The sequence below is a fragment of the Eucalyptus grandis genome, chromosome 4 (genome assembly GCF_016545825.1).
Source record: "Eucalyptus grandis isolate ANBG69807.140 chromosome 4, ASM1654582v1, whole genome shotgun sequence".
In the NCBI taxonomy this organism is placed as follows: Eukaryota; Viridiplantae; Streptophyta; class Magnoliopsida; order Myrtales; family Myrtaceae; genus Eucalyptus; species Eucalyptus grandis.
The window spans coordinates 13511068-13524120 of NC_052615.1; the positions used below are offsets into that span (position 1 = coordinate 13511068).

A 13053-nucleotide genomic window follows, 5' to 3' on the forward strand; every position below is an offset into this window, starting at 1 on the left:
CCGTCAAAACGCTATCCCCACGAGAGAAAACCTATACATACGGAAAATTGTTAGCGACCCCTATGCCCGTTCGTCATACAAGCCCCGGAAACTATAGAACATCTCCCCGTTCTTATGCAAATGGACTAAGAAGATTTGGGAAGACCCACCTTTACAACGATCAGCCAAGCAGCAGATAAAATGCACAGATCGGTGGCTATTCACTGCTTTCCCGAAAAGATCCTGGACTCACCTTCTCGAGAGCTTACGGGTATGGTCTTGTGGAACATCCGGAAGGCGAGAAATGGCTGGATTTTTCGCGCGAAGGAACCCAAACCAGCAGATCTGTTGATCATAGCACAAGAACAACAGATTTCTTTCAGCAGAGGGAAACCACATAGACATGAACGAACACTTAATCGACAGAAACATGCTTACTGGACGACTCCGGAAGGCCAAGATCTGAAGTTAAACGTGGACGCGGCATGGATCCCAGGCGAATTCCTTTGTTCTGTCGCGGGCGTGCTGCGAGATTCGGATGGAAGAACCCTCGACGGCTTTGCGGCCACAGGTAGGGTTTCTTCGGCAAGTGAAGCGGAAGCAGAGGCCATTTTACACGGTTTGAAACATATGCACGAACTGCAGTTGCTGCACGTGGGGAACAGTGGAAGTCGAACTGGGAAGTGCTTTATCGAAAGTGACTGCTCTCCTGTTGTAGAAATGGTGATGGGCCGGGCCGAAACTCCATGGAACCTAAAAGAAATCGTGAAGCAATGCAGGAATGGGCTAAATCAGAATAAGAACATCACGGTAATTCATTGTCCACGCCAAGCAAACGCTGCAGCGGATTGGATCGCGAGGAATCACCGGCTTCGTACTCTCCCCGGTAATTGGATGCTATCTCCCCCTTTCCTCTCATGAATATTTTATGCGCCCGATCTTTCTCCATCGGTATTATGTAAGACTCCGCATTAAGCAAATATATGGCAGTTCTATTTGTCCAAAAAAAAAAACTATATTTCAACTCAATACACTCCATGAAATGACTCATGAGGTTAGTGACATATTTCATATAGACTATATAAATAATAAAATCCCTCAAAACCTTGAGTATGCAAATAAACACCAAAGCAATATTTAAATCAATTTGTTCTAATCAATTGGATTCAATGTTTCGTTTATCTAGGTATTCTGAGTCAACCTCTTTTTGTCGATGCAGTGGTGCCTAATCTCGTATGTCGAGATGTTAATGATACAATGCACAATATCATTTGACTACTTAAACTTTTACGAAAAATGAGGATTTCACACTTGACTATGGAGTTAAAGCTAGACTTGGGGGTTTGATTCTCTGCACCACTTTTCCACCAAATTATGGATTTCCCCAAATGGTTGGGTTTCCAACTATACTCCAACTCAATACACCTCACGAAAATGACTCGATTACAACATCCGCATTAAAACATCCGCATCACTCCACCGACCACGATTTCAAGGCAACCATTTAAGATAACCATTCAATAAATCCACGTAATTCTCGCGTGCCGAAAGTTCTACTTCATTTCTTAGTCAACATTATGACGTAAAATTTGTCCCCCCATTTCTCGCAAAACAGGAGACGTCACCAAAATGCCTATCCTCTCGAACCTAGTATCGTCCCTCTCATGAACCAATCTCGATCCTAAATCCTCCCGAAAGGTTTGTGACCTCTCTATCTTGAATTCACATGTTTCACCGCCATGTTCTCGCTGTAAAGCCCTTCTTTTCAAGTCACGCATATCCACCGCATGAATCGAATAAAATAAAATAAAATAAATCAAATTCAACGCAATCCAACGTTATCCAGAAAAAAAAAAACCCCATAAATTCCGGTTGACTCAGCCCTTGCATGGACAGCATATATATCCAATCCAATCTGAATTTATTGAGTTATGTGAACGCCTTTGCTTTCGTTTCCCCAAATTTCAGCGTGCCCCCTTTCGGGTCTGGACTCGTGAGTAATATCTGACGCGTCATTTTTTCTCTTTTTGGGAGATTATCCAAACTCAACCGACCGCATGTTTATCTCCGATTCTTGTCTTAATTAGTGGGGAAGATTTCGTTGAAATCGAAGGCAATTTAGTGGAGAAAATACATTAATTAAGTTGGTTTTTCCCAAAGCAACCTCATCTTCATCGCCGGCACTATAATTGTCTCCGGGTGAGTTTAAGGGTCATTGCCCCGCGTCATGCCCCGTTTGAAAGCAAGAAAAAGTAGTCTCCATTGTGCTCAAGAACATGGCTGCGGAGTATATCTTAAGATTGTGAAATTGCTATCCAAAAAGTCAATAGCAAACCATGATTTAGATTTTTTTTTTTAAATAAAAGAAGGCTTGAATTAATATATATTGTGGGACCGGGGCTGATTATTTTGAAGGTGGTTTAATGTCTCATGCTTATGTCAAAATGTAAAATTTTATGAGATCATGATCAATTATTATGAAAGCGTCTGTCAACCATTTGAATACACTGAAGAAGGTATGCATGGACCAATACGTCCGTCGCAAAGTTTCTGCATCATTGATGACGCTCAAAATGAATATTAAATAAAAAATGAGCTATTATACGTGAAGGGGTAATTTGGTACGAATACTTTTTAGGGTTCTACCCACCGCAGAATTTGCCATACACCAAGCCAGTATCGCCGGTCAACCATGTAGAGAACTCTTATTAGTTTCGCCTCCTCTTTTCACCCCAATTTTCTTTGTGGGAAACTCAACGCTCAACGTGCTATGTTAATTTCTTTCACTCTATGGGTCCCGCCCTAGAATTTATTTTTTATTGTTGGTTGCTAAAGTATAGTCTCAATTTACAGGAAGCAACGTTTGCTTTCCGGGCTTTCAAACCGAAACCCCATCATCATCATCAATCCAATATATTTACGTTGGACAGCATCACTATTATAATCTAATTTGACTATAGACAGCATTATTTGAGGTATAAAAATGGAAAATGCCTCAATCGGCGACCTTCTCTCCGATGATGGTGTCGGCTAAAGTCAACCGTCAACGCCCGGGGGAAGAGAGACCTAGTGACCAAGTGAACTGTAGCTAATCCATTAATTTAATCCATTTAGTTAGAAATAGATCAATTTCCTATCTATTTAACATAATACAACGCATCTCGATTTGACAAGCCAAACAAAAACGATTTATAGTTAATTTCTTTCTTGTCCGATTGACGAGGCTCGCGACGGTCCGCCTAAACGGCTAATCGGGAATAAAAAAGGAATGGGCGAACTTATCTTTAAAAGGGAGGATTAAGGGAAAAAAATTAGAATAATCAAGCCAAAAAAATAATCTTGATTCAAAAATAAGATATTGTGTTCTCGACAGCTCAAACGGTCCTCCATTTCCCCCATCTTGTTCTATATAAGCACTCCCCATCACAGTCCAAAAGCTCCATCTCTCTCGTTCCTCCCCCTCTCTCTCTCTCTCTCTCTCTATCTGGTCTGCACTCTTTCTTGAGTCTAGTCTCTGGCAACTCCCTGTCTCTTCGTCTTCACCATTTGAGATACAAAGAAAAAACACAGGAAAGAAGCAGGGGAGAGCGCAAGGCAAACATGCCGGCCGTCGGAGGAATCGCCACCACTGGCGGGAAGGAGTACCCGGGGAACCTCACCCCCTTCGTGACGGTGACCTGCGTCGTCGCCGCCATGGGCGGCCTCATCTTCGGCTACGACATCGGAATCTCCGGTAAGTCACTGCACCACTTAGGACGGAACTCTCTATCGATTTCGTCGGTCTTTGACCTGCGTCGTGACCGACCAGAGTGGGACGTTTTTACCGGTTCGCGCGATTTGAATTTTCGTTTGTTTTGTGGTTTCTCTTTGGGTTGATTGCTCGCAGGTGGAGTCACGACGATGGAGTCGTTCCTGAAGAAGTTCTTCCCGTCGGTGTACCGGCAGAAGGAGGAGGACGCGACGAAGAACCAGTACTGCCAGTACGACTCCCAGAAGCTGACCATGTTCACGTCGTCGCTGTACCTGGCCGCCCTCGTGGCGTCGCTTGTGGCCTCCGTCGTGACCCGCAGGTTCGGCCGGAAGCTGTCGATGCTGTTCGGCGGCCTCCTCTTCTGCTCCGGCGCCATCATCAACGGGGCCGCCAAGGCCGTCTGGATGCTCATCCTCGGTCGCATGCTGCTCGGTTTCGGCATCGGGTTCGCCAATCAGGTACAAATTCCCACCAACCCTCTTCTCCTTTCGAGACATATAATATTCTCTCCCTGGAATCAGGAGAAGTCTTTTCCTATTGATTTTATCTGTTCAATCCGTTCCTTTTTCTGGGTTTGTCTCTCTTGGAGTCTTCCTTCCGCCATGTAAGGTCATTTCAACTTTAAAGTGGTACAGATCTGGGAACTGCTGGGAAGAAGACGAGCACGGCTTTTCTTAGAAACGAAAAGCTGCTCTCTTTTTCTGACCCAGATATTGAGATATCAAATCCAACTTACTCTGCAACATCTCAGAAGTTCTCACTGATCCTGAAAAATCTTTTGTTCTTCACCTTTTTCTATTTTTTGGATTTGGCAATTTGAAGTTCTTCGAATCATAAAGTGTCGGTTGTTTGGTCGCTCAGAAGAGAAGAAAAAGAATCGAAACACCGAAAACGACAGATGCTCTTAGAACTCCAATTGATTTATTGGCATTTATCTTCGATTTTATTTTTTTATAAATTACGTAATCATCGGCCAGCTTGTCATTATAAATTAATCAATTTTTCCAGGTCATAGATGGCAAATTTTTCTTTGTCTTTTTTCTTGGGTCGTCTCTTCCTGCACTCGCACCTCTTCCAAGAGTTTACCCGTGGCGCAACGGCGTTGAATAGAATAATTGAATCTTGATGCCTCCATTTTCATATTATTAAACCGATTATTGATTTGAATATGAGCGTCCTGTCCGCTATTCTTGACCTTACTTTTGTCATTTATTCAGTAGAAAACTTTAGTGATGGAGATTTATATAATGTGTTTTTTTTTTTCGTTGGTAATTTAACTACAGGCCGTGCCGTTGTACCTCTCTGAGATGGCCCCATACAAGTTCAGAGGAGCATTGAACATTGGGTTCCAGTTATCCATCACCATTGGCATTTTGGTGGCCAACATCTTGAATTACTTCTTCGCCAAGATCAAGGGCGGCTGGGGATGGCGGCTCAGCCTTGGCGGGGCCGTGGTCCCGGCCCTCATCATCACCGTCGGCTCGCTCGTCCTCCCCGACACCCCGAACTCGATGATCGAGCGTGGCCAGAACCATGAGGCCCGCGAGAAGCTCAGAAGAATCCGGGGCGTCGACGACGTCGACGAGGAGTTCAATGACCTCGTTGCCGCCAGCGAGGAGTCCCAGAAGGTCGAGAATCCGTGGAGGAACCTGCTGCAGCGCAAGTACCGCCCGCACCTGACCATGGCCATCATGATCCCCTTCTTCCAGCAGCTCACCGGCATCAACGTGATCATGTTCTACGCGCCCGTCCTGTTCGAGACGATCGGGTTCAAGAGCGACGCGTCTCTGATGTCCGCCGTGATCACCGGTTGCGTCAACGTTGGCGCCACGATGGTCTCGATATATGGCGTCGATAAGTGGGGAAGGAGGTTCCTCTTCCTTGAGGGAGGAACCCAAATGTTAATTTGCCAGGTAATGCAGCTGATCTACTGAACTTGTCTGATAGTTTTTGATTTGATGCATCATACATTACATTATATACTAAAGCCTGAGTTTTGTTTCGAATGAATGCAGGCAGTCGTGACGGCAGCCATCGGAGCTAAATTCGGAGTGAACGGGATGCCCGGGGATTTGCCCAAGTGGTACGCGATTGTCGTCGTGCTCTTCATCTGCATCTACGTTGCCGGCTTCGCCTGGTCTTGGGGCCCGCTCGGCTGGCTCGTGCCTAGTGAGATCTTCCCGCTGGAGATCCGGTCGGCTGCCCAGAGTATCAATGTGTCGGTCAACATGATCTTCACGTTCCTGATAGCCCAAGTGTTCTTGACGATGCTCTGCCACCTGAAGTTCGGCCTGTTCCTCTTCTTCGCCTTCTTCGTGCTCGTGATGTCGGTGTTTGTGTATTTCTTCATCCCCGAGACGAAGGGCATTCCCATCGAGGAGATGAGCCAGGTGTGGAAGTCGCACTGGTACTGGTCGAGGTACGTCACGGACGAGGACTTCCCGTACCGGGGCGGTGTCGAGATGGGGAAGAATGGTCAGGCAGTGAAAGCAGTCTAAACTGATTGTCGGAAATACTTGTTAAGTCCCAACTATAACTATTTTAGCTTCTTCTTTGTGATAGAAGTACATATTATTGTACCGACATTGGCTCAATTGATCTTAAGGGGTTTCAAATGTGTTCGAGGTGTGTCTCTGTTGCCTCTGTATCGCTTCCACCGTTAAACGGTTCGGTATATCGAGTGAAACTAGTGAAATTTCAGTTAATGAATTTGAGATTTGCCATTTTCCTTGATGGTTTTGTTGTTTGATTGATGTAGAAATAGCCATAGTAATCTCTCTGTTTCCTGTAGTCAATAATGTAATTGCTCGACAATTTCAAGCAGCGATGTGAGACTTTCGACCTTGGTTTCACCTGAAATCTCGAATCTAGGCCTGATGGTAATATATAAAGACAATCATCCTGCGTCGGGTCATCGGTTTTGGTCGCGATGCCTGTTTCTGCTCTAACTTTCCCGTGGTGTCGGTTGGTGAAAGTCACTTTGGACTCGGATGCTGTACTGTCTGAACCAGCACAGCAACTCAACATGTCTGGTTGTGATATCGGGTTGCTGTCATCCTCATTTGGCGGCGTGTTCCATCACTTCCTCTCGAATGGAAACGTCGTCGCGTAAACAAGACTCGCAGATAAGCAAATCGCCATGTGCTCGAACTTTTCTTGCCAAGTTTGAGTCCATGAGTTCCTGAAGTTATGAAGAGTTTCAGTATTCCACCCCTGCAACTTTTGCCTCTGTTCTTGGCTTATCAAGGTTTTCATTCCGTTCATAATCAATGGACAAATCACTTTCCATGAGCAGTGCCCTGTAATACCTTGTTGCCATTTTTTTCGTTTCAAATTGGCCAATTTGTTTAGCATTGGATCAACTCATTCAAATATATGAGCAAACACGTTCTTAAAAAGAATGCGACGAGAGAAACGTGAACCTTGGTACAATTCCCAACCACGGAGCAGTAGTAATATCGACAAGAGCATGTGATTTCTTGGTCGACCAAAGCATTGCATGATGTAATGCGAACATCCGACCAGAAAAAGAGGCGAGATATGATGTGCTTATAATTAGGAAAAGTACTAAAAGAGTTTTAAACCTGTTGCAACTGAGGTAATTCAGCTTTACTTATTCAATTATACAAATTGAATCCTAAATTTTTTCACAATTTACCAATTAAGTCATTTCAGCTAATTTTGACAACATCTACTAATGTTAACTTCGACTATTTGTGGCATTGTCAATGCTGATGTGCATAAAACATTTTAACTTATATTTATTCTTTTTATTTTCTTTCTTTTGACCTTTGTTGCCCGCTAGGCAATGGTCAGCAAGCCCTCATTGGCTATGAAGGCTTCGCCCAGGTGTGGAAGAGGGTCATGTCGATTGTGGCATCACGGCCTCACACAGGGCCATCATGGCCGTGTTGGCTGCAAACGAGGGCCATGACCCTTGCTAGTGGCTAGTGAGGGCTTGCTGCCCTTGCCCAATGAGATAAAAGGGGGAAAAAAAGAAAAAGGAAAAAAGAAAAAATATAATTAAAAAAAAAAGAGAAAAAACAAAAAACCGTAAAAAATTACAAAAAATTATTAAAATATTGTCTAATGTTAACTCGAACTATATCACGTAAGATATCTGATATCCAATGTTAATAATTTTTGGTCAAAATTGATTAGAAGGATCAATTGACAAATCGTAAAAATATTATAATTAAAAGAGTTATGATTGAATTAATACAATTGCAATAAATTTAAACTTTTTAAGTACTTTTCCCGAGTACAATCATGAGAGTACCGCTAACCAAACTAAAAGCATAAACGCCATAAGCCAAATACACCACTCATTCATTATCTAAACGCAACTCGCAATCATTTGGGCAATGAAAAATGTATGATTGTGGAAGCACCGAGAAGCTGCGGAAAAAAAAGTAGATGATTGCGTATCCAGCTCGAGAGTGCTTTAGTTAGGACAAGTGGGGAATCGATTCACATGCTTTCGAGGGGGATCTCTCCTCTCCTTTTCCTCGGTTGCAATGAATGGCATTATAGGACTTTTCGGTGGGAGAGAACGTGAGAACTAAATCAAGCCTTCAATGTTTCCCCCCTTTCGAAATTGGAAAAGGGCGGTTCATGAATTAAATCACATGACCCCCATTGAGTTTATGTAGAGAGAGAGAGAGCCTTTTTAGCATCCCTTCTTTACTTTGACAAGGTTCCTTGTGGATATGTTTGTGGATAGGATTCTAATGGATAAAGCTTAGTTACATTCTACTTCTCAAATGGCTACTTGGTGTCATGTCACAACACACACACACATACGAACACTCACTTTTTGTGGTCACTTGAAAGTTTGAGATTATGATGGGAGAGAAGCGTGGGAATCATATGACGCTTTGTCTATATTTTCTGACACTTTTATGGTCCATGCCACACACTTGTTTGGTAGCCTTACGGGGAAGCTTCTTTTTCAATTTTCTTCATATGATATAATGAGATTTGTGTGGTCCTGCGTGCGCAACATATGTATACATTATTGTTAGATACACTATCAATATGATTAAAAAAAAATATTTATTGTTGAATAAGTGACGTGGGTTTGGAGTTCGTTTTGTAACTGAATTCTTTTGCATGTCTATAATTTTCATAGGGAGTGCAACAAAAAAGGCTTGAGAAGGAAGTATTAAGAATAATAGATGTTACAAGTTATAAACCATCTAACTACTTTGGATACTTAGAAATCAATGAGTGTGCATCATTGGGGATAAATGTCAATGTGATTTTTATTTAATATATATTCTTGGTTAATTCTCGATGATAATTAAAATTAGACAATTCTCAGGTATTTAGGATTGATGTAATGCTCTCACTTTAGATTCTGCTACGAAACATATGTGGACTCATGTTTTTATTTTTTTTTTATGAAATTTAATTAATTTGCTATTCTTAAATCAATGTTGTGCGAATTCATAATAAAATTATAGATCTTGCAAATTTGTGACGACACTTTGACACATATTCCTGACCGTGAAATTTCACTTGCTTTGGACTTTGTACTAGGATGGGTTTGGACCTTTCCTTGCAAGAAGCCTACATTGTGTATGGGCTCACTACAGCTAATGGACCTGCACAGATTCATCAATGATTGAATGTGACCCATTTTGGCAATGGATCGGAACAACTTAATTGGAATGAGGATTTAGAGCCAGGTCACTAAGGACTTGTGAGGAAATTGGTGGTCATTTCTAATGAATCTAAAATGATGTGATCTTTTGTTGAAGACATTTCATTGCCTTGAAAAATAAGGAATTGGAAGTCAATGATATGAACATAAGTTTAAGAAGCGGTATTCTCTCAAAGTAGGAGATTAACTGACATCTTAAATTCATCATAATCAAGATGATTTCACATCACCAATTTAACACCCACTCTCGTATTTTTGAGAGAGAGAGAGAGAGAGAGAGTAGATGTAAGAATTGGAGATAACAAATGAAAAACACTCAAAGTTATTATTTCTCTAACAAGGGACCGTGTAAGTTTTTCTTTCCACAAGAAGCTTATTATGAGACGCGTACGCTAGGTTATCACTTGATCTTGTCCATTAGTAAACTTCGATGAGCTGCATATCTTGTTCTCCTTATGAAAAGCCAGAAACAGCTCAATATAAGGTCATGTTGTTAATGCAAAGCCACTGACCACTATAGAGATGACCGCAGTCGAGGTTGATGTTGAAAATGCGGAAGGTCGCGTAATTCAATTTGAACTTCAGCATCACGTCGTCGCACGATTCGTTGCCCTGCACTCCATACACCGAATGGCATTGTGCGCCCACTTTTGGTATGTCGTTGAGGACCATGCCTATGAAATGTTCATGCCCCTAAGGGCGAAAACTAAGTATGAGAAATGAGTTATGAAAAACCATAATTACGTTGATTAATGAACCGTGGACTTTTCGTATATGTGTTACTATGATGCTCCACAGACTTTTCGTTGACAAAGAGTGGACGTTCTCCATGCGACGTAGTATAAAGCGAAAGATAATGATGAAGAGGGAATAAACATGGCAAAAAATGGTAGTCTTGGCAATTGGATAGTGAAACCCAAGACTTACTGCTGCTTCTGAGCTCACGAGCTGTAGAAACGCTGAGCAAAGGAGAGAGCACCAAGAGGAGATTGAAGAGCATTGTCATCTTGTTGCCGAGTCTAGTCATGTCGAGAATGGTTAATTATCTGTATCGTTCTTCAACGGAATTCGAGAGTTCTTCTGAAGTATAGCAGCTTTGTTTCCTCTCGATTTTAAGACCCCTTCGTTGTAAAGTAGAGACCGAGCCATGTTAATCGGACGTTGAATACGAGGAACAAGTACTTTGTTCGTCCATGACGCTGGCGATTGTATTTCATTCATGTTTAGAATGCAGATAAGGTAGCAAGTTATTTTACAAGAATAATGGTGATCGAGGCTCGAGAGGGTTGATTCCATGCGATATGATCAAGATTCGACACCAACGTCTTTGTCTCGTGAAGCACAATTTAGTCATGAACGATGTTGCATCGTTGTTTACTGTAATAAGGACTGACTCTTCGAGGAGAAATGGTGGTGATGTCTTCCATGGTTTCAACCTGGTTAAGATGGATTCTAGAGGAAGAAAGATGGAAAAATCTATTCGGGAGAAATAGATCGTGTTACATATGATATTATGTTCCGCAACTTCTTATAGAACTTAGTTCGATGCTTTCTCGTTGTCCCTTCATTTTGTAAGTTATGAAATGGTTCAAAATATTATGATATTAAACTAGGTTTGTTTCACAAAAAATAAATGATTTGGAAAATATTTTCTTATAAATATGAGGGACTTTTGCTCTAATTGCATGTTTTTTTTTTTTTTTAAATTTTGTCCAAAGTGTTCTTTCTGTCGCCTCCATTAAACAATGGCTTTTGTTCCGGATGAATGTTTAAAAATACATTCCTCAATGGCAATCTTAATGAGAATGTATATGCCAAATCTCCTAAATATATCGCTAGTATGCTAGTGACCAAAATAGCTACTGTTGCTTGATTTAGCACAGAAGTAGAATATCATGCTCTTACTAATACAATATCATAATTACTATGGTTATGATGGTTATTAGAGGATATGGACGTTCATCATAATGGTGGAATAGCCATTTACTGCAACAACTTGAGTGCTATCCAAATAGCACATAATGATTGTTTTGCATGAGCAAAACTGGGCATGTTGAAATAAGTTGTGATTTCATAGACCATCATGTGATTCATGGCATGGTTTGTTTTGTCTCAACTCCATCGGTTGATCAAATTGCAACTATCTTCACCAAGGCATATCCATCCGAGCATTTGAAAGATATTTTCTCCAAACTCAATTGACTTCTAGGGGATGTTAGAGAATATATATATATATAAACTCGTTGTCAAGTATTATGAGGCAATTCAATAATGTAAAACCTATAGATAGTCTCATGTACTCTTCATTATTAGCACACATTTTTGCCTTTATGAAAAGCCAAAGGCAGCTTAATATAACGTCATATTATTAACGCAAAGCCACTGGCCATTATAGAGATGACGACAGTCGAGGTTGACGTTGAAAAAGTGGAAGACTGCGCTGCTTAGGTTGAACATGTGCATCACATCGTCGCACGATTCATGACCCTTCACTCCATACAGCGAGTAGCATTGTAAGCCCACTTTCGGTAGGTCGTCGAGGACCTCCCCTATGATATGTTACATGCCCAAAACCAAACATATCATATTTAAGGTAAACAACCAATGACACGGTCCATGAAATCCCATTGCATAATCATTGTAGTTATACCACTTGACCGCTCTAAGCTTTTGTATTAGAACATATGTCAGGATGGTCTGAACTCGAAATGTCTGGAGGAAAACATACGTCTCAATCTAACTATTCTTAATATGAAAACTTAATTGTAAGTATGAAAAAAAAAAAATTCCATCTTTCCAGATTTTGATCGAAGCACTTCAATCATAGCACATACACGTGTCCTAAGAAAGTTGTTAAGGCCAAATAAACTATCCTTTTATGAGCAATAATAAACCCTAGTCATAACCATGATCTTGGTGTCAGGTGTAATTATGATGCTGCATAAGAAAGTGCTTTTGAGAAAGAGTTGACGCTTTTCAAGGCAACGTAGTATTTAGCCAAAAGATAATGATGAGCATAAATCATCACAATTGATTAGCAAATTAAAAAGAGCTCAAGACTTACTGCTGCTTTTGAGCTCATGAGCCGTAGAAACACTGAGCAAAAGAAAGAGCACCAAGAAGAGATTCAAGAGCATCGTCACCTTGTTGCTGAGCCCAGCCATGTGACCGAAATGCTAAATTATTCGTATCTTCCTTAAATTGAAGTCGATCGGAAGACCCCTTCATTATATAGTAGAGAACCAAATCATGCAAGACAATTTTACAAAGAGAAGGAATTTAATCAAATATATTTCATGCTAGCTTTGCATTTTGACAAAGAGCACGAGGATGGAGTACTTTATAAATAGACGACATTGACATGTCTGTGTTGGAAGTTGAGTTATCAGCTAATTATATCGACCCTGTTTCGAATTCAAATGATAGGTGATTGGAACGTGAGAGGGTTGACTCCCTATAATATGGTCAGAAAAATTATTTCAACACCAATGTCTCCCCTCATAAAGCTCAATTTAGTCATGAACGATGTTGCATTATTGTTGGTGATAATGATGACTGACTATACGAGGACAAATAATGGCCATGTCTTCCATAGTTACAACCTAGTTGAGATGGATTCGAGAGCAAGAAATGTTAGAAATCCAGTCCAGAGGAATCG

General features: G+C 41.3%; 2 protein-coding genes across 2 annotated transcripts; both read left to right on the forward strand.

Annotated features, from left to right (window-relative positions):
- The first annotated feature begins 252 nt into the window (after nt 1-252).
- Nucleotides 253-900, forward strand: LOC120292499. The gene has a single exon (XM_039310714.1). The coding sequence runs from the start codon at nt 253-255 to the stop codon at nt 898-900; it is 648 nt and encodes a 215-aa protein (XP_039166648.1).
- Nucleotides 901-3416: 2516 nt separating this feature from the next.
- On the forward strand, nt 3417-6463 carry LOC104441085 (sugar carrier protein C). Its single transcript, XM_010054088.3, has 4 exons — nt 3417-3712; nt 3866-4188; nt 5014-5643; nt 5746-6463. The coding sequence occupies exons 1-4, from the start codon at nt 3580-3582 to the stop codon at nt 6226-6228; spliced, it is 1569 nt and encodes a 522-aa protein (XP_010052390.2). The 5' UTR covers nt 3417-3579; the 3' UTR covers nt 6229-6463.
- The last annotated feature ends 6590 nt before the right edge of the window (nt 6464-13053 follow it).

Coding starts and splice junctions, on each gene's coding strand:
- LOC120292499 (XM_039310714.1), top strand. CDS start 253: ATGGTCTTGTGGAACATCCGGAAGGCGAGAAATGGCTGGATTTTTCGC.
- LOC104441085 (XM_010054088.3), top strand. CDS start 3,580: ATGCCGGCCGTCGGAGGAATCGCCACCACTGGCGGGAAGGAGTACCCG. Junction 3,713..3,865: donor CTACGACATCGGAATCTCCG/GTAAGTCACTGC, acceptor GATTGCTCGCAG/GTGGAGTCACGACGATGGAG. Junction 4,189..5,013: donor GCATCGGGTTCGCCAATCAG/GTACAAATTCCC, acceptor ATTTAACTACAG/GCCGTGCCGTTGTACCTCTC.